This window comes from Glandiceps talaboti, chromosome 11, assembly GCF_964340395.1.
Source record: "Glandiceps talaboti chromosome 11, keGlaTala1.1, whole genome shotgun sequence".
Classification (NCBI taxonomy): domain Eukaryota; kingdom Metazoa; phylum Hemichordata; class Enteropneusta; family Spengelidae; genus Glandiceps; species Glandiceps talaboti.
In genome coordinates, this window is record NC_135559.1 from 18,386,839 (window position 1) to 18,413,658 (window position 26,820).

Below are 26,820 nucleotides of genomic sequence, written 5' to 3' on the forward strand. Positions count from 1 at the left end.
TACAGTGGTATTTACAAAGCATCCTAACTTTGACGTTGATAGTTTTAGTTCACGATTTCTGAGTTTCAAGGACACCTAATGTCAGCTTTCCGTATCAAGTTTACAGTATGTAACTAATGCTGTCATTTGATATCACAGGACCAAATCATGATACACAGCCAGTAACGGTAATTAATAAAAAATAAATTATTTCAAAGTTTGTTTGACTGTATTATTTGTAAGTTTTTCGTTCACATTTGGTACTTTTTAAAGTCAGGGATTTTTTTCTTCAAAATGTTGGTTTTTCTTAACCTCGTCATGAATTTGAAGAGGGAATGATATTAAAACACAGCAGTGTACTAACGGTTCTACAAATGGAACAAGTGGTTACAAGATTAGGATTTCTCAAAGTTTTTATTCAATCATATGTTCCCTGTGACTTATTTTGAAGTTGTTCTTTGTCTTTGTCTGAAAAAGGGAATTATAAATTTGAGCACTGCTATTCATGATATTCAGATTAAAAATTGTGACTACCTGGCTGTCCAATCTTTCAAAACAATATATAATATATAGAAATGACTTAAAAATACATAATCTTAATTGCCTTCTTTTTCTAAGGTGTAATGTGTAGTCCACAATTTTCAAAAAACAGCTTACTGGGAACTGTTATTGTGAATGGAATTTTTTTATGTTGTTAGGTAATAGTCTATGTGTAATGGAATATCTAAGACCACAGTATCTCTATAGTGGTCTGAGGTAATATATATATGAATATTTCATAGACAATAATAATTGACCCCACTCCCTGTCAAATGACCCCACTTTTTGCAAACAAGGGGCCTTTGTCCCCACTTGTTGGAAACCTTGGCAGAACACTGCCGTCTACCCACACCCCCACCCCCTTTGTTACGTCGGAGCAGCACTGTGTCTTTCGTGGCTAAAGTCGTTGAGGTTTGATGAGGGATAGGGCTCGAAATTAATTCCGCCGTGTGGTACATTTTGCTGCAATGTAATAATAGCTCAGAATATTTCTATCATTTTCAAAATTATGCTTAAAATTGGTAAAAGTCATACTGCATTCCTCAAAAAGTTACATACTAAAGTTCAAATTAGCGATGTCAATGCCACTTTGATTAATAGGACGAAGTGTAATAGTACTCCTGATAAAATCATACAATAGTTCCTGGCTACAGATATACACCCATCAGGATGATAAGTATTCATCTTCTTACAAAGTTATTCTACGGACTTGTCAACCTTGCTAAAATGAAGGAAAGAGACCTGTAACAAGGAATTCAATAAAGAGAAGAGAAAAGAAGTTGTAGAGAGACTGACAGGACAGAAAGGACAGAGAATAGAACTGAAAAAATACAGATTTTTTTCCTTGCCCCCTTTTTTTATTTCGCTTGCCCGCCTGACTATTCCACTGGAGATGAGAAACAAACAAAAAAGATCACCCTAACACTGCGTACACTCGGTCCGATTTATCAGCGATATACGGTTAAAATGGTTTGCTGTTTTTATTTATAATTCAGTAGTATATTGTTACGTTGTTTGAAAGTGGAAGTATACAGTATGAGTCTGAAACGATTTTCAATTTTAGGTCAGTTAAGTTAGATATAAGTTACTAAAGATATATTATATTGAACTTTTGATGTTGCCCCTTAGATCATAACAAGACTAATTCATTTTTAGCGCAACTCAACTGATCATGAGTTTAATCTACAGGAGTGCTGTAGGCATGGTTCTGTGTGTGTGTGTGTGTGTGTGTGTGTGTGTGTGTGTGTGTGTGTGTGTGTGTGTGTGTGTGTGTGTGTAACAAAATAATTAAATCTTTCAAACTACTGTAAGCAAAGTGTTTTGAAATTATCACGGCAAGTGTCAATGAAGAATTATTCTCTTTCAGGATATACAAATTCGATCTAAAAAGGTATTTTAAGACAAAAATATTGAACTATTAAATTATTGCGAGGTATATTGGTTTGAAATATGGTGGGTCTGTTTCTGAGAATGTGTACATTAAGAATTGTTCATGAAATAGTGACAACATTACTTGGCAAATTTGGTTTTAAAATGTATTTTTCTGTCAAAAATATTGAACTTCAAATCTGTCTGTGTATTTTTTTATCTGTCATTCTGTCTCTGTCAGTTTCAATCTGCGCGATTCGAATTTGCTCAATATGAATCCGAGCTTGCCTGGCGAGTGCCAACTATCCCACAATACACCACGGTTTACTTCGATCAAACATGGCGGCGCCCGTCAGTGCTAACAATACACTGATCGATCTAGATGTTGCGTACGATGTTTGGCATAACAGTAAAGCTATTGGCTACTCAGAAGTTCCAAGTAGTGTGTTTGCTTTACATATTATACAAATTCACAGACAGTACTGTGAGGAATGTTTCCCAAGTGATGGTGACCGCAGTCATGACTTCCTCTCCCGTGGTGTTAGCCAGAGACAAGTCAAAATGGAGACATCGACAGAGTATGACACCCTTAGTGATGATATATCACAGTCTACGTCTATTACGATGAAGTAAGTCAGTTTAATTTATGATCTGTATTTGTTCATTTCGGGGTGAACCATTTGATTTCGGGGGGGGGGGTTGAGAGAAAAAAATATGTCGTTGGATGGAGGAAAACGAATAATTTGATCCCATAATCGTAATAGCTTGAGAGAAAAAACAGACAGAAAGTAAAAAAAAATTGTTGTGATGTGCAGAAATCAGCTAAATTTGGGCGGTAATAAAGGGAAGGGGTCTCCGAACACCATCAATATTAAATAAGTGTATGACATTGCGTTTACCATATAACCACAGGGTTGTTAATTCGAGTTTGTTAATAAAAGGAACCATTTTCCAAAGCTGGTTCACACTTGATTATTTTGTTAAATTGGTATAATTAATTGCTTTAAAGGTCAGTTAGCTAAGTGTCCGGTTTGTCAAGGTTATTGACCCTGGTATTAGGGTAGGTTAGCAGGGAAGACATTGGCGATACGTCCCATGGTCTATACGGTAGTTGACCCTTCTTCGATGGTGCAGATAAAGTCCTTTCTGTTACCGTGGTTTCCCAACCTCAGCATAAAAGCTGTAGTCCATGATGCATGGCTAAGTACACTCCTTGGTAAAGCAGCAGGAATTCAGTGTTGTAGCATTTACGTGTATTTCACAGCCATAGTGTAGGTACTAGTACTACTTTTGTCTGATATTGTGATGTACTTTGATTTTATCATTAAGTTACCTAGGAATATAATTATTTTGTCTCATAAATGTATGCTAATTTATGCTAATGAGCCGATATCCTATCAATAAATCCAGGGGAGAACACTGGAAGGGGAGGAATTTCTTAGCTTTTCATGTGTTGCCATACTTTTTGTCATGTAAATGTAGCCCATATAATTGTATAGATATTTCAATGATATCAGTGCCAATGTATGTCACTTCAACATGACTCATAAAAAAATATTGTGTTCACAATGTTAGCCCTTAGTGTGAGCCACAAATGAGCTTAAATTACACTGTGGTTATTGACTCATGTCTGTCGTTACACAAAAATAAGTATGCGTTGTAATATTGTGGTATATAGTATACATGTATAGTCTTAGTTAGTCATCCAAGTGCTCTCTAATGTATAATCAAAGCCTTCGTTTGTCCGATAGGACTCCCATACAACATTAATAATTTACTTAAAATTAGAAATATAACAGTGGCCATTCAATATGTGAATTAAGGTCTCTATGGGTCAATAGTTCATATATTGTACCATGTGACATGGTCTAAGCAAATCACAGAAGGATGTATGAAAACGATGTATTATTCAAAAGTGATATTTTACTCTTTTCTGAGGTACAAACCAATCTAACATGTCAGTTATTTCTTTAACATTTCTACCCATGTTTTACCAATAGATATATAAAATCAGAAACCATAGATGACCAGTATCAACAAGACTCAGAGGAGGTAACAACTGGACAGGATGGATGTGTGAAATCAGAAACCAGAGATGACCAGTATCAACAAGACTCAGAGGAGTTGACAACTGAACAGGATAGATGTATGAGATCAGAAACCACAGATGAACGGTATCAACAAGACACACAGGAACTGGCAAGTGGACAGGACAAACATGTGAGATCAGAAATCAGAGATGAAGAGTATCTTCAAATCCCAGAGGAGGTCACAACTGGACAGGATGGATGTGTGAAATCAGAAACCAGAGATGACCAGTATCAACAAGACTCAGAGCAGGTGATGGCAGGTCAAGAACTTGGAACCGACTTCTACTCAGCTGATAATCACCAACTATTAAGAACAGAAAACCATTCTGAAACTGTACCAGACTCATACTCGGCAAGTGAATGTGGAACAAACAATCATGGCTCTCCTGGCAATTCTGTTGATACAGGTTTTGCACAAAATACAAGTACAGGTGATGATATGGTGAACTCCATAACAATAGAGAAAGAAGAAAGTGATGATAATCAACCAACAAACAAACAATCTCAGTGCTTAGAGTATGAGGACAGAAATGAACATAGGGCTGTTATTGCAGAAAGTCTTATAAGTGAACCATTTACAACTCAAATAATTAAAGTCACATTGCATGGAGATACTGTTGGAAGCATAGATAGTTCATACTCAGACATTAATGATAAAGACAACATGTTGTGTAAAACTTCAGTGAACCCGAACAACAAACATAGTAATATTGAAAATCACTGTATGACATTGAGAAGGAAAAAGTCATTTGGACACACAGAGATTAGTAAAGGTTCTCCTACAAGTAGTGATTTGGAGAAAGACACAACTAAAAGACCATTTGTATGTACAGAGTGTGGTAAAGGGTTTAATAGGAGTGACAATTTAAAGATACATAGAAGAATCCATACAAATGAAAGACCATTTGTATGTAAGGAGTGTGGTAATGGGTTTAATAGCAGTAGCGATTTAAAGGTACATAGAAGAATCCATACAACTGAAAGACGATTTGTATGTAAGGAGTGTGGTAAGGGGTTTAAAAGCAGTAGCGATTTAAAGAGACATAGAAGAATCCATACAAATGAAAGACCATTTGTATGTGGGGAGTGTGGTAAAGGGTTTAATTTGAGGTACAATTTAAAGACACATACAAGAATCCATACAAATGAAAGACCATTTGTATGTGGGGAGTGTGGTAAAGGGTTTAATAGCAGTAGCGATTTAAAGAGACATAGAAGAATCCATACAAATGAAAGACCATATGTATGTAAGGAGTGTGGTAAAGGGTTTAATAGCAGTAGCGATTTAAAGATACATAGAAGAATCCATACAAATGAAAGACCATATGTATGTAAGGAGTGTGGTAAAGGGTTTAATATGAGGTGCAATTTAAAGACACATAGAAGAATCCATACAAAGGAAAGATGAAAGACCATATGTTGGGAAGGAGTGTGGTAAAGGGTTTCATAGGAATAATGATTTAAAGGTACATAGAAGAATCCATACATGTGAATGACCATGTGTATGTAAAGAATGTAGTAAAGTGTTTATTTAAAGCTGTGCACTGAAGAAACAGTTAAGAATCCATACAAAGGAAAGATGAAAGACCATATGTTGGTAAGGAGTGTGGTAAAGGGTTTCATAGGAATAATGATTTAAAGGTACATAGAAGAATCCATACAAATGAATGACCATTTTTACATAAAAGTTGTTCTTTTAGCAGACAAGAAAAATGATATCTCATGGAATGTATGCCTTTTGCTCTGGAAATAAATAAATTTACATGTATTTACACCAAGTTTTATGAGTATCTAATTTTGCATGTATTTTTGAATTTAATCACCAACAAATGTGTTTGAAGGGATTTGAGATTGGTGACCAGCTCGAAATTATCCTACTGAAAATTGAGGAAAAATGACATAAAATCAAAAAATCCTAATTGTGATATGATTCAACAAAGGCTACCAAATTGAATTTTCACATCTGAGATGTGTATTGGAAAAGGTCAAAGATGTTTCTTTTTTCTTTAGAAAAAACAGAATCAAATTGTATAAATATATTAATTTGAGTGGTAAAATCTATATGTTTTGTTCAGAAGGCATGTTGAATATTCAGCACCATCAAATTGAAAAAGTTGTCTTCCAACTGTTATCCAGTATCCAGAATGCCCCTAGCAGGCACATTTTCTTAGATCATAACAAGACTAATTCATTTCTTAGCGCAACTCAACTGATCATGAGTTTAATCTACTGGGGTGCTGTAGGCATGGTTCTGTGTGTGTGTGTGTGTGTGTGTGTGTGTGTGTGTGTGTGCGCGCGCGTGCGTGTGCGTGCGCGCGTGTGTATTGACTAAATAAAGAATGAAATCTTTCAAACTACTGTAAGCAAACTTTTGAAATTATGTTGGAGTTGTCACCGCAAGTGTCAATGAAGAATTATTTGTGACATGCCACACATCGCTCTCAGGATACACAAATTCGATCTAAAGGTATTTTAAAACAAAAATATTGAACTATAAAACTATAGCGATTTGCGAGGTATATTTGTTGAAATGTGGTTGGTATGTTTCTGAGTATGTGTACATTAATAACTCTTAGCGAAAAAGTGACAACATTACCAGGTAAATTTGGTTTAAAAATGTATTTTGCTGTCAAAAGTTTTGAACTTCAATTCTGTCTGTGTATCTATCTAATACGTGTTTCTTTATCTGTCATTCCGTCTCTGTCAGTCTCAATCTATTTTTACGCGAATCAAATTTACTCAATATGAATCCGAGTTTGCCTGGCGAGTGCCAACTATTCCACAATTCACCACGGTTTACTTCGATCAAACATGGTGGCGCCCATCAGTGCAAACAATACACTGATCGATCTAGATCATGCTTATACTAGTTTATGCATGGTCGAATGTTTGTCCAGTGTAATGATCTCCCAGCAGATGGGATAAAGCAAACTTTTGATATTAGTGATATCTCGCCAATTATAAGATTAGGAGTGTTTTAATTTAGATAAGAGGAGAAGAATAGACCAGGCGTCTTTCTTTAGTCAATAAAGAAAATAGAAAATTACATACAGCCTCAGACTTTTAGTGGTCGGAGATATAGCTGAGAGCAAAGTAACCAGGGAAAGAAAAAGAAATAGTTTTAAAACTCAATGAGTGAATTGATCAATATCACACACAAAATAAGTTATATTGCACCACAAAAATTGATTATTCAATCGATCAATCATTCAACCAAATAATACATCAATCAATAAATCAACCGATCGATGATCGATCGATCGACCGATCAATCAATTACGTGCTCGCTGCCCCCTGTTGTTTCCCAAGTGATTGTCAACTACAAGATGGTGACCACAGTCATCGCTACCACTCCTGTTGTATTAGCCAGAGACAAGTCAAAATGGAGACATCGACAGAGTATGACACCCTATAGCATGTTGGATTCATTCTCAAAAGGGTTAGACTATCACTGGAGGTAATTTACTATTCTACATTTGTTTACATTTACTCACTGAGATTTTATGTTTAGTGCATAAGAAAGTTCTTTCCACGGTGTAGCTATATCAGACTGTTAGTAACAAAACTATTGCTACATGTGAGGTACACCAGTTATTTTTTAAGCATACTTTCTTTGAACGTATGTTAACTTTGTAATATTTCATGTCGGTCCAACAGACAGCTATGTAGAATGGGATATGCAGTCAGCCAAAGTTCTATAGAGAGAAAAGTACATGAACTGAACAAGGCAAATGAAGAATTTGTGATAAAAAAAATTATGGGGTTCCTCCCTGACTTTCAGAAAAATGGAGTTACCCATCCTAAACTTGAAAGGGAGATAAAATATCATCATATACATGTTTCCTAGAATCAAGTTACAACAATTGTCATTCTTAAGCCACTTGGTCCTTCGAGTCTTCAACAGATTATCCGTCAATCTGTCATCAGCTGGTAGGCAAGTGTATAAACATTCAAAAAGTGTATGCAAATATGCCTAGCAACAAGACCACGCCCATAGCAATAGCCAAATGATCACGAATATTGCAAAGATAACAGATTAATAGACAAATGGATAAACGTTCGAAAAATGTATGCACATATACCTAGCAACCATGGCTATGCCCATAGCAACAGCCAAATGATCATGTATATTGCAAAGATAACATCAGGTATTCATATACAAGTGAACGAACATTCCAAAAATGTATACAAATATGTCTAGCAACATGACCAATCCCATAGCAACATTCAACTGGAAAATACTTGTGACCTAAGGGTTACGTTGTCACTACTCATTTTGTGACAAGTAGTGACAAAGACCCCTTAGGTCACTCGTAATTTCCTTGACTGAATGAAGAAAAAACTAGGGGAACAACATCTCATTATTTCATATCACCATAGTACATAGTATTTATAGTGGGTTATATACAGAAAAATACATGGCTTCTCTTTTGATTAATACATTACTCTAGATGACGGGGTATAATAAAGGTACATCATGTGTAGTGACTTTGAACTTGATGTGGGCAAATACGCCAGGATGTGGCATGATGTCAACACACCAGTTGCCGTATCGTATTGTAACACGATCAAAAAGTGTTGTCGGTAACAACAACCTTTGTCTATTACTGTAACTCGCTGAGGGGAGAGAGAGTTAACTTCGTTTTTCGCCTCAAATTTACTTGTATTAGTTCTTGCAGATCTTTGACAACAACTTATAATTATGCCTTAGTCAGAGAAATGGATGTACAGATGTAGATGGTAGATATAGACTAGACATTACGTTTAGAAATGTAAACATGTGATGAGAGATTTTTGTAAACAAATACGACCAACTCTACTATCTTATAAGTGCTATCCCCACCCAAAAAAATCCAAATGATAAGTTTGACAAGTATATGAAACATAATCGAAGATGGTAGTTATCAATTCACAATAAAATTAACTACAACAACAATAACAACAAATATATAAGAGCGCATCTCAAGTTTGAAGAACAAAATGAATGAATTCAGTATTGAGCAAATATATCGTTTTGAATATCTTATTTGATAACAAAAAACAGTTTTCTATCTTACCTTGAGTATATGTTGTCAACATTGAAAAGGAAGCTCGTCTTGAGGAAATCATTTTTAAGGTAATAGAAGTGGATATACACGATATTAAAGTTCGCTATCACTGCATAAACAGTCGACATTTCCACGTTCTATTTACATTAACAACTGTCGCTTGTGTGAGCAGCAACTATGTTCGAACTCCTGACAGTCTCGTAGAATAGCGCAAGTTCACGCGAGTTTCCCTTCGAACACATCTGGGCGATGCTCCGTTGAAACCACGGCTTTGACACGCACAAACCCACTTGTATATTCTCTAATAATCGGATACCCTCACTCTTCCAGCACCAATGTTACAACATTTTAATTCTCAAATGATTAAAGTTACAAGATGTGACAGGTGCAGCTAACGAAGACGTCCGTGCAAAAAATTATTCATACACGACTTTTCCATAGGAGATTTGTTGTGTGCTTTAATCATTGGGTTGGAAAACAGGCAATATTTAAGTTGTCAAAACTTACATCAAAATACTTTGTGGGCAAGGGGAGATCGAGAATGTAAAGATCAAATTCAATGTGGAATGATGGGGAGTGGGTAAGGTGAAGATATAAAAATTTAAAATATTCAAAAAAAAACCTGAAGCGTTTGTTTTACCATTAATATATATGGCTTGTGTTACATCATTGTCCAATCCAATCTGATTAAAATCCGATGTGGTGAAAGCGGCTAGATGTCCTTATTTACCTCTATTCATCGTGTTGTGACGTTTGTTTTGTTCGGAGTGATCGCCTCCTTCCCACGATCACTCCGAACAAAACAAACGTCACAACACGATGAATAGAGGTAAATAAGGACATCTAGCCGCTTTCACCACATCGGATTTTAATCAGATTGTGTCCAATCATTATATTATTACTATTTTAATCGATTAATTAAACTACCAACTCTTGCGTGTATCTTATAATCACTGTCCAAACTCGGCACCTGTACTGTATGTATTTCTTAGTTATTCTGTAAAGTTACGAGATTATTGTTGGTTGAGAAACACATATGTACAATCTGATTAAAATCCTGTGTGGATATCAGCTAATTATCGCACATTATATTTCACTTCGGTATTTTCGCTTTAATTGACATGTTTACGTTTTCATCAAGCCCATGTCCACTAAGTTCTAGCGCGCCCGTGCCGGTAGCCATTAAAAACGACCTTGCATTAGAATTGGAGGAGGCTTATGGTATTCGGCAAAACGAAACTAAACTAAACCGCTGGGCTCATGGTATTCAACGAAACGAAACCAGGCAACCGAAAAATGGAAAACATTAAAGAGAATGTTAGGGCATAGTAATTATCGTAATTATTGCTTTCATTCTTAGATCGCTTTCATTCTTTAATCCCCAATGAAGTTGTCATTTTCTTAGATCATAACAAGACTAATTCATTTTTAGCGCAACTCAACTGATCATGAGTTTAGTCTACAGGAGTGCTGTAGGCATGGTTCTGTGTGTGTGTGTGTGTGTGTGTGTGTGTGTGTGTGTGTGTGTGTGTCACAAAATAATTAAATCTTTCAAACTACTGTAAGCGTTTTGAAATTATGTTGGAATTATCACAGCAAGTGTCAATAAAGAATTATTCTTGTTATGCTATCCATCGTTTTCTGGAAAGGTATTACAAGATAAAAATATTGAACTAATATCATAACTAGACAAAGCCCATAAGCTCGCGCAGGGTAGATTCATTTGTGACCGGCTGTCTGGGCCAGAGTTGATACACTTGATTTGGGTCATTTTCCAGGGGTATTTACCAAAAAAAATGTTTTTGAATGACATCTAATTCTCTGACATGGACGAGAAGTAAAGAAAGTCAACACTATTAGATAGATACACAGACAGATTTGAAGTGCAATATTTTTGACAGAAAAATACATTTTAAAACCAAATTTGCCAAGTAATGTCACTATTTCATGAGCAATTCTTAATGCACACATTCTCAGAAACATACCCACCACATTTCAAACCAATATACCTCGCAATAGTGTTATAGCTCGCGTAATGGCACAATGACTAGTACGCATGCGCGTCGTATATACTATTGGAAAAAATTGGTGGTTTTCCCACGGATGCATTGCGGCGCGCAGTGACTACGAATGCGCCTTCCATATACTACGTGCATTCTCCACGCGCTACCGTATCATCGTATAGCATAGGCGACATAACATCACCATGCATTGCAATAATATTGTAACAGTAGGCCTGTTGGCACGATTATCGTAACATTGTAACGAGTATCAAGGCATCACTGTACCTCAAGGAGACATTGTTACACTATTTGGAAGTTTCATGCATGGTGGTACGCGATACGGACCACTGATGACACAGTGCACAGCGCAGTTTGATATCCAGGTTATGGAAATGAGTTTTGACATTTATATTGTCAGTAATTGATTTTTTTACATGTTCTGAAAAGAATAACTACTTTCCTATGTTTGTTGGTACAGTAACATTCCTAAATCATCGAGTTGAATTGAGAAATCGTGATGTTCGGCAACATGTCAACAAAACATTTGTCCAAAGACTAACGTACGTTGGTGGAGGGTCTATGATAAGTTGGCTGATTGAAAATGAACACTATTAATATAATGGCTCTGATGGTTTTTGAAACCAACAACTGCATAGAGTGTTGACTTTCTTTACTTCTCGTCCATGTCAGAGAATTAGATGTCATTCAATAAAATAAGTTTTGATGGTCAATAACCCTGGAAAATGACTCAAATCAAGTGTATCAACCCTGGCGCAGGCAGCCGGTCACAAATGGATATACCCTGCGCGAGCTTATGGGCTTTGCCTAGTTATGATATTACGTGTTTCTTTATCTGTCATCCTGTCTCTGTCAGTCTCAATCTGCGCGAATCGAATTTACTCAATATGAATCCAAGCTTGCCTGGCGAGTGCCACTATCCCACAAGACACCACGGTTTACTTCGATCAAACATGGCGGCGCCCATCAGTGCTAACAATACACTGATCGATCTAGATGTTGCGTACGATGTTTGGCATAACAGTAAAGCTATTGGCTACTCAGAAGTTCCAAGTAGTGTGTTTGCTTTACATATTATACAAATTCACAGACAGTACTGTGAGGAATGTTTCCCAACTGATTGTCAACAACAAGATGGTGACCGCAGTCATGGCTACCTCTCCCGTGGTGTTAGCCAGAGACAAGTCAAAATGGAGACATCGACAGAGTATGACACCCTTAGTGATGATATATCACAGTCTACGTCTATTACAATGAAGTATGTCAGTTTAATTTATGATCTGCATTTGTTCATTTCGGGGTGAACCATTTGATTTCGGGGGGGGGGGTTGAGAGAAAAAAATATGGCGTTGGATGGAGGAAAACGAATAATTTGATCCCATAATCGTAATAGCTTGAGAGAAAAAATGTTCAAACAGACAGAAAGTTAAAAAAAATTGTTGTGATGTGCAGAAATCAGCTAAATTTGGGCGGTAATAAAGGGAAGGGGTCTCCGAACACCATCAATATTAAATAAGTGTATGACATTGCGTTTACCATATAACCACAGGGTTGTTAATTCGAGTTTGTTAATAAAAGGAACCATTTTCCAAAGCTGGTTCACACTTGATTATTTTGTGAAATTGGTATAATAAATTGCTTTAAAGGTCAGTTAGCTAAGTGTCCGGTTTGTCAAGGTTATTGACCCCGGTATTAGGGTAGGTTAGCAGGGAAGACATTGGCGATACATCCCATGGTCTGTACGGTAGTTGACCCTTCTTCGATGATGCAGATAAAGTCCTTTCTGTTACCGTGCTTTCCCAACCTCAGCATAAAAGCTGTAGTCCATGATGCATGGCTAAGTACACACCTTGGTAAAGCAGCAGGAATTCAGTGTTGGCGCATTTACATGTATTTCACAGTCATAGTGTAGGTACTAGTAATACTTTTGTCTGATATTGTGATGTACTTTAATTTTATCATTAAGTTATCTAGGAATATAATTATTCGTCTCATAAATTTATGCTAATTTATGGTAATATGTCGATATCTTATCAACAAATCATGGGGCAAACACTGGAAGGGGAGGAATTTCTTAGCTTTTCAGGTGTTACCATACTTTTTGTCATGTAAATGTAGCCCATATAATTGTATAAATATGTCAATGATATCAGTGCCAATGTATGTCACTTCAACATTACTATTAAACCAAAAAATACTGTGTTCACAATGTTAGCCCTTAGTGTGAGCCACAAATGAGATTAAATTACACTTTGGTTATTGACTCATGTCTGTCGTTACACAAAAATAAGTATGCGTTGTAATATTGTGGTATACAGTATACATGTATAGTCTTAGTTAGTCATCCAAGTGCTCTCAAATGTATAATGAAAGCCTTCATTTGTCCGATAGGACTCCCATACAACATAAATAATTTACTTAAAATTGGAAATATAACAGTGGCCATTGCATATGTAAATTATGGTCTATATGGGTCAATAGTTCATATATTGTACCATGTGACATGGTCTAAGCAAATCACAGAAGGATGTATGAAAACGATGTATTATTCAAAAGTGATATTTTACTCTTTTCTGAGGTACAAACCAATCTAACATGTCAGTTATTTCTTTAACATTTCTACCCATGTTTTACCAATAGATATATGAAATCAGAAACCATAGATGACCAGTATCAACAAGACTCACAGGAGGTAACAACTGGACAGGACAAACATGTGAAATCAGAAACCATAGATGGCCAGTATCAACAAGACTCACAGGAGGTAACAACTGGACAGGATAGATATGTGAAATCAGAAACCATAGATGGCCAGTATCAACAAGACTCACAGGAGGTAACAACTGGACAGGATAGATATGTGAAATCAGAAACCATAGATGGCCAGTATCAACAAGACTCAGAGGAGCTGGCAAGTGGACAGGACAAACATGTGACAATGACAACTGAACAGGATAGATATGTGACATCAGAAATCACAAATGACCAGTATCAACAAGACACAGAGGAGATGACAACTGGACAGAATAGATATGTGAAATCAGAAACCATAGATGGCCAGTATCAACAAGACTCACAGGAGGTTACAACTGGACAGGACAAACATGTGAAATCAGAAACCATAGATGATCAGTATCAACAAGATTCAGAGGAGGTGATGGCAGGCCAAGAACTTGGAACCGACTTCTACTCAGCTGATAATCACCAACTATTAAGAACAGAAAACCATTCCGAAACTCTACCAGACTGGGCAAGTGAATGTGGAACAAAGAATCTTGACTCTCCTGGCTATTCTGTTGATACAGGTTTTGCACAAAATACAAGTACAGGTGATGATATGATGAACTCCATAACAATAGAGAAAGAAGAAAGTGATGATAATCAACCAACAAACAAACAATCTCAGTCCTTAGAATATGAGGACAGGAATGACCACAGGGCTGTTATTGCAGAAAGTCTCATAAGTGATCCGTTTCCATCTCAAATAATGAATGTCACATTACATGGAGATACTGTTGAAAGGATAGATAGTTCATATTCAGACATTAATGAAAAAGACAACATAATGTGTAAAACTTCAGTAAACCCAAACAACAAACATAGTAATGCTGAAAATCACTGTATGACATTGAGAAGGAATAAGTCATTTGGACACACAGAGATTAGTAAAGGTTCTCCTACAAGTAGTGATTTGAAGAAAGACACAAATAAAAGACCATTTGTATGTAAAGAGTGTGGTAAAGGGTTTAATACAAGTAGCCCCTTAAAGACACATAGAAGAATCCATACAAATGAAAGACCTTATGTATGTAAGGAGTGTGGTAAAGGGTTTAAGCAAAGCAGTACACTGAAGACACATACAAGAATCCACACAAATGAAAGACCATTTGTTTGTAAGGAGTGTGGTAAAGGGTTTAACACAAGTAGCCATTTAAAGGCACATAGAAGAATCCATACAAATGAAAGACCTTATGTATGTAAGGAGTGTGGTAAAGGGTTTAAGCAAAGAGGTGCGCTGACGACACATACAAGAATCCATACAAATGAAAGACCATTTGTTTGTAAGGAGTGTGGTAAAGGGTTTAACACAAGTAGCCATTTAAAGACACATAGAAGAATCCATACAAATGAAAGACCTTATGTATGTAAGGAGTGTGGTAAAGGATTGAGTACAGGTAGCCATTTAAAGGCACATAGAAGAATCCATACAAATGAAAGACCGTTTGTATGTAAGGAGTGTGGTAAAGGGTTTCATACCAGTAGCAATTTAAATACACATAGAAGAATCCATACAAATAAAAGACCATTTTTACATATAAAGAAATACATTCTATGTAGATTGTTGCAAAAGGTTAAAGGAAAGTGACTGCCCGACAAGACGTGTGACAAGCTGACCAAACAAATTTAAGATGATAAACATTTAATTTCATTGTCCATGTTCTTCCACAGGGAAAAGGACAAATAATCAATTTTGTTCTCGCAATTTTCCAGATTTCTAATACTATTTTCTGTATATTTCAAATAAAGTTTTAAATACTGTTTCCTCTCAGTTTTTTTCATTCTATTCCCTACCTGATATCACTGTCTTATCTTAGTTTATCAGCTTTGAATTAATTAGTAGCTTGCTAGTGTGTAAAAATCCACTGATCCGACTAATGGAGGAATCAAAATTGATTATTTGTCGTTTTCCCTGTGGTTCCTCTGATAGATTTTCTTTTCTCATGATAGTGATCTTCCTTACAATGATACATATTAAGTAAAACAAAATGTTACAGTTTGGCAAAAGTATGGATTTTGTCTGGTTTTTCAAGGTATTATTTTCCAAATGTCTGGACAATCTCATAAAAAATAATAAATGTGTGCATATTGATTACTCTAATTAGCATAATTTGGGTAATTTTTCCTTGGTTTTTATTAGCACAATGAACTGAGGTTCATTAGTGCTATAGGCATCATCCGGCATCTGTGTGTGTGTGTGCATGTGCGTGTGCGCGTACGTGCATGTGTGTGTGTGTATGTATGTAAACGACTTAAAGTCAAAAACCGCCATTGGCTTGATATTTGGCAGGGACATTACTTATGGCGTTCTAATGAAAAAATTTTCAAATGGAAATGGTTGCTTCATGGATGTGCGTTTTGGGTCACAAAATGTGATTTTTGGTCAAAAGACTTAAACTCCAAAACGACTGGGTAGACTGGTCTGAAATTTGGTGGGAACGTTCTTTAAGGGATCTAAAGTAAGATTTGTTCATACCATAAGAAGTATGCAAATTAGGGCTAAAAATGTGGGTTTTTTTAGTCAAAAGTCTATAATTCCAAAGTACTTTGTTGATTTGGCTGATATTTCACAGCGATGTTTCTGGTGATGCATGGATCAAGTGATATTAATTACATGATTATCCCTTTAGCAATATGCAAAAAATCCCTCGTGTGAAACAGGGCTTTGACTTGGCCCACAAATGAAAGGTTCTTCAACTTCTTGTGTATTGATGCAATAAAACCATTAAATCTTTTATGGGCTACTTCACATGTCAATGTCAATGGCATGAAGATTACCCTCTGTCTGAGGTTGCTTGGAAACACTGCTTTTACTATTAGCACTGCTTAATTAAATTATAGAGTGTCTATGATTAAAACATGAAGTTCATTCATATGCTACAAAGAGTCTGTTTTGGGTTAAAAAGTGTTATTTTTTTAAGTAAAAAAAACTTAATCTCAAAAACGACTGGGCAGATTGGTCTGAAATTTGGTGGGAACATTTTCAGGCGTATTTAGATTAAGAAATCTACCGGCCATGATAATCCCATCAGTGATATGCAAATAAGGTGTAAGAATGTGAATTCTTGGTAAAAAACTTATATATCGAAAAGTACTCGGGTCAGTGAGACTGTTCAAATTATGAGATGTTTTGGAAAGTGTTATGCTGCAGATTTTCTTGAAAACATGTCAAAATTGGCCCTAGCAACCATGACCACCCCCTTAGCAACAACCGAACAACTATATTTTGCTCATTTAAAATCATCTGGTAGGCAAATGAGTAAACTTTCAAAAATTGTATGCAAATTTCCCTAGCAACCATGAACACACCCATAGCAACAGCCAGATGGCAATAGCAACACGGGTACTTAGACAAGTGAACAAACATTCAAAAAGTGTATGCAAATATGCCTAGCAACACGACCACACGTACGCCCATAGCAACAGCCAAATGATCATGTATATTGCAAAGATAATAAAAAGGTATGCAAATATGTTAAGCAACAAGACCATTTTCATAGCAACGGTGTATATTGCAAAGATAATGACGGGTTGGATAGGCAACTGGGTAGTCATTCAGTAAATGAACACCTATAAAGTGTTCATAATCATTAAAAAAATATACAGTTGTGCTACAACGGCAATTGAGGCTATTTTTAGCGCAACTTAACTGAGGTTCAGTAGTGCTATAGGGATCGCCGGGTGTCTGTCTGTCTGTCTGTCTGTCTGTTTGACTGTCTCTCTGTCTGTTTGTGTACATGTATGTGTCAATCTGATTAAAATCCGATGTAAATGTCGGCTAATCGTGCATTGCTATCTTACCATCGTTATTTAGCTTGAATTGACCTTCGTAGTACATGTTTACATTTTTTAGCCTGATCGCCTCCTCTAATCAGGCTAAAAACGTAAACATGTACCAAGAAGGTCAATTCAAGCTAAATAACGATGGTAAGATAGCAATGCACGATTAGCCGACATCTACATCGGATTTTAATCAGATTGGAATGCAACATAGACTTGAATATTACCTTCCAAAATATATACATCTTTGTCAGTAAGTATTTCTACTGCTGCGGCCATGAAAAAAAAACTTGCAACATACCTCACAAGCTGTGAAAATGTGCGTCTGAATGGCGATATAAATTGAACACAGACCTATTCTGCGTGGCTTGCTGGGACTCACTGAAATGGCAGACGACAGTAAACACGTGATATCCCTAGAATAAGTTTGTTTACGTTTTTTCTCCTTCAAATCGTGAACTCAGTAACGTACATTTCAGTAACGTACATTTTTTCACAGATATTCCACTCCAAATTGACCAGCAAGTGCGTGACTATACTATTACTGTGTCAGCTTATGTAAGCTTAAGTCCTCTATATGTCTATCTATGTCTGTTACCCATTTTCTGATCGATAACAAATATATAGGGAGTAACGAACGTACATTTCCCTACAAAAATTACTCTGCCACTTACATACCTTTGCAACGCATTGGCATTGCGAACTGTCAATGTATGACATTCTCAACATGTACCGCGAATTCCTGGATATGTATCGAATATTTAGAGTCATATTTTGTATATATCAGGTACAAAATTATATGTCATCAGTTGCTGTTGATTTTCGGTAACACACATTTCGCGCGACCTAGGGACAACCACATTATTGTATATAAAAAAATTATATTTGGAACAATGTGTGAATCGCTTTCCATGATAAACAAGTTAGCATATTCGTGACCTTATTTAAACAAACCGCTTAGGTTTCCTTCAATATTTCAGTACAAATTTCTTATCAATTCTCTAGTTACTTTGGCATCGGGACAGTAACGTACATTTCATTTTTTGGGTATATCCATGGGTCTAAATGTAACCAAATAAAATCCGACAATGGAGCAACTTTCGTTTTAAGTAGCCTAAGGTACCCTCTTGTCTTGCCACATATCGTTTCCATATCTCCGTCCATCATTTTAAAGTAAACAACGCTGGACATCAATTGCACCTTCTTATTGGGTTTGGGTGACAGTTCTCTAATCTGACGGGTATCGGTTTGCGTGCAGAGAGCCTATTTAGGATAGTATTGATGATTTATTTATTCCCCTTTTATTTTGTTAGTACTACATCGTACAGGTAGCTACTTATTATTGTGTTGTTAATGTTTGATTTAAGAAATTAAACGTAACCCGTTGTGGTTTAAATTGTATTCTACTCTCCGCAGTGCGTTTATCGACATTGGGCGTCAAGCGATACCTTGACTAATAAGCCCATACGACCCCATATCACCAGGTAGTCACATCAACTACTGACGTGCATATACCATTTAACAACAAGCAAATTGAAAAAGTTGTCTTCCAACTGTTATCCAGAATGCCCCCAGCAGGCACATTTTCTTAGATTATAATTCATTTTTTTAGCACAACTCAACTGACCATGAGTTTAATCTACAGGTGTGCTGTACGCATGGTTATGTGCGTGTGTGTAACAAAATAATTAAATCTTTCAAACTACTGTAAGTAAGCAAAGTTTTGAAATTAATATGTTGGAGTTGTCACAGCAAGTGTCAATAAAGAATTATTCTTGACATGCTATCCATCGCTCTCGTACAAATTCGATCTATAAAGGTATTTTAAGACAAAAATATTGAACTATAAAACTATTGCGAGGTACATTGGTTTGAAATGTGGTAGGTATGTTTCTGAGGATATGTACATTAAGAATTGTTCATGAAATAGTGACAACATTACTCAGCAAATTTGGTTATAAAATGCATTTTTTTTATAAAATCTGTCTGTGTATCTATCTAATACGTGTTTCTTTATCTGTCATTCTGTCTCTGTCAGTCTCAATCTGCGCGAATCGAATTTACTCAATATGAATCCGAGCTTGCCTGGCGAGTGCCAACTATCCCCCACAATACACCACAGTTTACTTCGATCAAACATGGCGGCGCCCGTCAGTGCAAACAATACATTGATCGATCTGGATGTTGCGTACGATGTTTGGCATAACAGTAAAGCTATTGGCTACTCAGAAGTTCCAAGTAGTGTGTTTGCTTTACATATTATAAAAATTCACAGACAGTATTGTGAGGAATGTTTCCCAACTGATTGTCAACAACAAGATGGTGACCGCAGCCATGGCTACCTCTCCCGTGGTGCTAGCCAGAGACAAGTCAAAATGGAGACATCGACAGAGTATGACACCCTAAGTGATGATATATCACAGACTACGTCTATAACGATAAAGTAAGTCAGTTTAATTTATGGTCTGCATTTGTTCATTTATTTCACGAAAAATGGCAGAATGACGGCGACTTTTTTTCAGTGCAATGTCACATCGCATCGACGCTGATCATAGAACGTTAGGGGAGAATCATTTTATTTCGGGGGGGGGGGGTATGGAGGATTTTGAGGGGAAAAAATTGTTTCCAGGTGAACCAGAAAAAAAAATTGATCCTGTAGGCTGTAATGGCTTGAGAAAAAAATTGTCCTAACAGAAGTTGAAAAAAAAATTGTCACAATGCACCAGAAGTGAGCAAATTTGGAAACCTTATTGTCATGTATTCTTTGGCGTCGCGGCACCATAGGCGGCACAAATGTTTTTAATATAAGTATAAATTCCTGTTTTTTTCCCAGCACATATCGTTAAAGCATGCACTATATAGCTCTGCTTTAAACCCAAGTGCACACAAAGTTTTCCTTTCCTTTTCTGACCCAAGAAAACATATTTCAGGATTTTTGTTGCAATATCTCAATTACACAGTCAATATCTGAAGGGGACTATTTGGCTTCTGTAAATTAAGACAATTTAAAAAACAAGACAGGAGTCAATAAACTAGTGTTAAAATCAATTATTTTTTTCTTTCAATATAAATCTCTTATAAATATATTTTCTCCTGGTTCCTGGTAATACTATGATGGCTTAAAGGAAAGCAATTCACAGGGGTCAGGAGTACAGCACTCCCCAGATCAGTCAGCTCCTCAGGGATATTTTACCAGTCATCTTTTGTACATACAAATTTAAGTAGCAGTTGGTAGACAGACGTCTTTCATATTAACTGCTAATTCTTCTACTTGCACAGAACAAGTTATTTAGAGGTACTGTTGTGAACCATTGTGACGTGGTATAGGTATGAACAACGCATTACAAACTTAATGACTAATTAAAAAAAAATTGCACTGCTACTCCATTTGAAAAAAAAAATTGATGCAGGACTGACAGTAGAAGAAAAATTTGCTGTCACTCTGACTGGAAAAACAAATTTGCTCCCATCCCTACTTCCTCCATACCCTCTCCCAGAAATCATATGGTTCTCCCCTAAGACGCATTTATACCGTATATGTCAACTATTGAATTCCCTATTTCAACTTGTCCCAAATTTCAAAAAACTCAATAATTACTGAAAGAAAATTAAAAAATACCATGACTATTACTACTGCGGTAATTGTTTCACTACATGAAAGACTTTCAAGGATATTGCAGAGGAATTGCGACATTCATCTTTTAAATTTGTAAATGATTGGGACAAGTTGAAAGTGGGACAAAATGAAATTGGGATGAGATGAACTGGGACGAATGTAGTGAATGTAATGAGGACCAAATGGAATCACGACTACAATGTACATAATGGAGTACTTTAGTTAAGGGCATCATGCAGGTAAAATCCTTTCTGTTCCCTGGGGTTTCCCAACCTCAGCAAAAAAGGTACATAGTCCATGATGCATGGCTAAGTACACACCTTGGTAAACCAGGAAGAATTCAGTGTTGTAGCATTTGGATGTATTTCACAGTCATAGTGTATGTACCACTTTTCTTTAATATTGTCACGTACTATAATTTTATCATTAAGTTACACAGAAAAACAATTATTTTGTTATGTAAATATATGCTAATTTATGCTAATGAGTCGGTATTCCAGTGCTCGAAATACACGGGTGCACCATGCTACTATGCACGTTAATTTTGCCCAGTGCAGGTAGATTTCAAAACAAAGGTGCACGACGTGCATGTTGGCTATCGTGGAAAAAACCTCATACATTTCATACCTCATACAGAATGGAAGACCTACATATAAGTTTGTCACATTCAAACCACTTATTAAAGCTGATGCTCAGTCTATTATCGGTGCTCTGATAGAAGCAATGGAAAATAATCTAGAGAGAAAAACATGGAAAAAACGATTTAGTGGCATCAAGTTTTGACGGTGCAAGTGTTATGATGGGTAAAATCTCTGGAGTAGCTGCAAGGTTGAAAACTGATGTACCCCATTTGGTAGTTGTTCGTTATTTTGCCCACAGACTTGAGCTTGCTATCAAGGATGCACTTAAACAAATGCCATATCTCACAGTAAGTTGTCCATGAATTTCTGCAAAACTTGTACAAATTTTACAAGTACTCTCCCCTGAACATGTATGTCAAATAAGCTTAAATTGCACTGTGGTCATTGACTCATGTCTGTCATTACACAAAAATAAGGTACAAACCAATCTACATAACATGTAACATTTCTACCCATGTTTTACTAATAGATATATGAAATCAGAAACCATAGATGACCAGTATCAACAAGTCACAGAGGAGATGACAAGTGGACAGGATAGATATGTGACATCAGAAACCAGAGATGATCAGTATAAACAAGACTCAGAGGAGTTGACAAGTGGACATGACAAACATGTGACATCAGAAACCATAGATGACCACTATCAACAAGACTCAGAGGAGTTGACAAGTGGACAGGACAAACATGTGACATCAGAAACCATAGATGGACAGTATCTTCAAACCACAGTGGAGGTTACAACTGGACAGGATAGATGTGTGCCAACAGAAACCATATATGACCAGTATCATCAAGACTCAGAGGAGGTGATGGCAGGCCAAGAACTTGGAACCGACTTCTACTCAGCTGATAATCACCAACTATTAAGAACAGAAAACCATTCTGAAACTGTACCAGACTGGGCAAGTGAATGTGAAACAAACAATCATGGCTCTCCTAGCAATTCTGTTGATACAGGTTTGGCACAAAATACAAGGACAGGTGATGATGTGGTGAACTCTATAACAATAGAGAAAGAAGAAAGTGATGATAATCAACCGACAAACAAACAATCTCAGTGCTTAGAGTATGAGGACAGGAATGAACATAGGCCTGTTATTGCAGAAAGTCTCATAAGTGAACCGTTTACAACTCAAGTAATTAAAGTCACATTGCATGGAGATACTGTTGAAAGGATAGATAGTTCATACTCAGATATTAATGATAAAGACAACACGATGTGTAAAACTTCAGTAAACCCAAACAACAAACAAAGTAATGTTGAAAATCACTGTATGACATTGAGAAGGAAAAAGTCATTTGGACACACAGAGATTGGTAAAGGTTCTCCTACAAGTAGTGATTTGGAGAAAGACACAAATAAAAGACCATTTGTATGTACAGAGTGTTGTAAAGGATTTAATACGAGTGACAATTTAAAGATACATAGAAAAATCCATACAAATGAAAGATCATATGTTTGTAAGGAGTGTGGTAAAGGGTTTCATAGCAGTAGCGATTTAAAGGTACATAGAAGAATCCATACAAATAAAAGACTATTTGTATGTAAGGAGTGTGGTAAAGGAGTCAGTAGAAATGGCAGTTTAAAGGCACACATAAGAATCCATACAAACGAAAGACCGTTTGTATGTAAAGAGTGTGGTAAAGCATTTAATAGGAGTGACAATTTAAAGGCACATAGAAGAATCCATACAACTGAAAGACCATATGTATGTAAGGAGTGTGGTAAAGGGTTTAATAGCAGTAGCGATTTAAAGGTACATAGAAGAATCCATACAAATGAAAGACCATTTGTATGTGGGGAGTGTGGTAAAGGGTTTAATAGCAGTAGCGATTTAAAGAGACATAGAAGAATCCATACAAATAAAAGACCATTTGTATGTGGGGAGTGTGGTAAAGGGTTTAATTTGAGGGGCAATTTAAAGACACATAGAAGAAGCCATACAAATGAAAGACCATTTGTTTGTAAGGAGTGTGGTAAAGGGTTTAACACAAGTAGCCATTTAAAGGCACATAGAAGAATCCATACAAATGAAAGACCTTATGTATGTAAGGAGTGTGGTAAAGGGTTTAAGCAAAGCGGTGCACTGAAGAAACATACAAGAATCCATACAAATGAAAGACCATTTGTTTGTAAGGAGTGTGGTAAAGGATTGAATTCAGGTAGCCATTTAAAGGCACATAGAAGAATCCATACAAATGAAAGACCATTTGTTTGTAAGGAGTGTGGTAAAAGGTTTCATACCAGTAGCAATCTAAATACACATAGAAGAATCCATACAAATGAAAGACCATTTTTACATATAAAGAAAGTGTGGTAAAGGGCTTAAAAAAGTATCACTTTGAAAACATGCATTAAAATCCACACAAATGAAAGCATGGTTATATGTAAAGAAAGTGGTAAAGGTTTTAAGTATAGTGGTAGTCTGATAGAATATAAAAAGAAGCTGGAAATATAGAATACATTCTATGTAGATTGTTGCAAAAGGTTTAAACAAAATGACAGTCTGAATCCACTTGAAAGAAACTATACTAAAGAAAAGGTTTCACCAAAGCAGCACACTGAAAATATTACCTATATAATCCACAGAATATAATCAAATGGTCAGATGTTTGTGACAAGATTTTCCCACTAAAGAGAGAAACTTAACAAGACGTGTGACAAGCTGACCAAACAAATTTTAGATGATAAAATACTTAATTTTATTTTCCTTGTTCCTCTGAAAGATTTTCTTTTCTCATGATAGTGATCTTCCTTACAAAGATACATATGAATACAATACAATATAACTTTATTATCCCAACGTGGGCAATTTTTTTAAGTCCCTCTTTGGTTTTATCTTGGATATTAGGTTTTTAATAGTTTTTTTAAAGGACTTTCTGTTTTTTAGCTCCGCTGTCAGCGAAAGCTGAAATCGTAGCTTTAGGTATAGGTTGTATAGAGTATAGAGAGTAGAGTGAATCATAGATGTCCGTCAAACTTTTATATTTTCATTATCTTCTCCGGAAGTGACAGTCAGAATTCTTCGATATTTGGTGTGCATGTTCCCTGGGGGAGGCTATTCAGATTTGTTCATGCCAAGTTGATCTGTGCCATTTTCAATTTTTTATGATTTTCTTTCATAAAATGTCATTTTCATCATCTCCTTGAAAACTTCTTGTCAGATTGCTTTGATATATGGTGTGTTGATGTGCAGGGGGTAGCTTACTTAGATTTGTTAATTTCAATTTTCAATTTCTTTTCTAATTTTTATGATTTTTTTTTGTAATTTAATAAAAAATGAATATGTTAATGAACATTATGACCGCCGCCATATTGGAAATCAGTCTGCGAGACTTTAGGTAAACTGCAACTTTTCAAAAGACACCATTGACGTCAAACAAGCAATGTAATATGTGCTGTAGTCTTAATTCTACGCATTGTGCCCCCAATTGACAAATATTTGTTCGAAACAGGGTTGTAAACTTCAAATCCAAATTCTCCACCCTCCTACAGAATGGTTCATTCCAGTATACGCACCTCATGATCAAGTGAGAAGTCGTGCATGCCTGAACTGAAGTGTATGGGACGATTTTTGACAGAGTCAGTCGTCAATAAAAACGATAATACTCTTTCTAAAATTATCACATTTTGAAAGGGAAAGCACTTTGTGGTTCATTTATGGAGTTTTGTTTTTGTACGATCAATATTAGTGGCAAAATTACAGCGTCAAAATTACCGATGTGGTAATGCACGACAAGTGAGTTTCCGTACAGCTACAATCCCAAGTACCCGGATGCACGAGGGACTAACCCGGAAGCAAGTCGTTGCCAGCCATACATTACAGTGGTAACATCGTCCGAGAAATCGCTGAGTTCAGAGTGTCATTATTCACAGAATTGTTTTTTTTTCGAGTGAAAACCCGTCTTGAATTGTGCAACTCTAATAAATGAAGACATGTCAAGTTATATTTTGAAAGTTGTATCGCTAGTTTGAGACGATTTCCTCACGTACTATCGAGGCTTGGACCTTACTCCAGTCATGGATGTATTAGTGAGACTAATACATCCATGCTCCAGTTCAGCGGGAGTTTAGCCTGTCCGATCATTCTTTCTGGTTTAGTTTACAACACTTTTGATCACACAGATTTTGTTTTTGTGATGAAAAGAAATTTAAAAAAAAGATCACCATTTCGTTGTGTTTTCTTTATGAAAGGTAATCGAACATGAACGAGTGTTACCACTGTAACGTATGGCTGAGAATGACTCTCTTTCGGGTACTTGGCGGGGATTGTCGTCGTACGGAAACTAAGATGGCGATTAATACATTTCTTCCCTATATATATATCTACTACAATTAGTACAAATTGAATGTTGTTGACTTGGTAAATTTGTTAGAAAATTGAAATTCAAATTGCCTCAAAATTATTTTAGATCCCTAGTTTATTTCATTCATCATTAAAATTTTCCAGGGTTAAAGCTGTAAGACACTGGAATTATTTATAGCCAACCTCAAAATCCTCTTTTTTTTCTTTTTCTTGTGTGCATTTCCCAGTCATTTTTTTTCAGAGATTTTGTGCAATTTTTCATAACAGTAGATTTTTGTTATAAAATGGTGACTGTGGTATAAAAGCACAATACATTACCAACTTCTGTGTAAAATGTGTTTTATAGTGAGACATCATATGAAACCAGTAACCACTTTATTACATCGCTAAAACAAAACTGCATAGTGAAGAACTGAACCACTTCTATATGTCACCAAAATAAAAAAAAAAAAAAAAAAAAAAACAGCTGAGCTATTCTGACCGATAGGTCGCTTGTTTATAGGACATTTTCAGTTTAACCTTTGTTTTTAGTTTTGTAAAGTGCATTGATGCTGTTGTGTAATGCGCTGATTAGAATGTATTATTATTGTTGTTGTTCTTGTTGTTGTTCTTGTTTCAGAAAATGTCGCCGGAAAAAAAATTTGAATAA

The 26,820-nt window shown here is 36.1% G+C and overlaps 2 protein-coding genes across 2 annotated transcripts in view; both read left to right on the top strand.

The window, feature by feature from the left end:
• LOC144442098 (uncharacterized) overlaps nucleotides 1–26,820 on the top strand; it is a 55,747-nt gene extending 28,927 nt beyond the window's left edge. Inside the window, 3 exon segments of the mRNA XM_078131367.1 lie at nucleotides 14,761–15,323; nucleotides 23,458–23,621; nucleotides 26,791–26,820. Of these exon segments, the coding sequence (XP_077987493.1) occupies nucleotides 14,761–15,323; nucleotides 23,458–23,621; nucleotides 26,791–26,820 (757 nt within the window).
• On the top strand, nucleotides 12,000–14,688 carry LOC144442612 (uncharacterized). Its single transcript, XM_078131990.1, has 3 exons — nucleotides 12,000–12,304; nucleotides 13,687–14,626; nucleotides 14,683–14,688. Exons 1-3 carry the CDS (start codon nucleotides 12,000–12,002, stop codon nucleotides 14,686–14,688), a joined length of 1,251 nt encoding a protein of 416 aa, XP_077988116.1.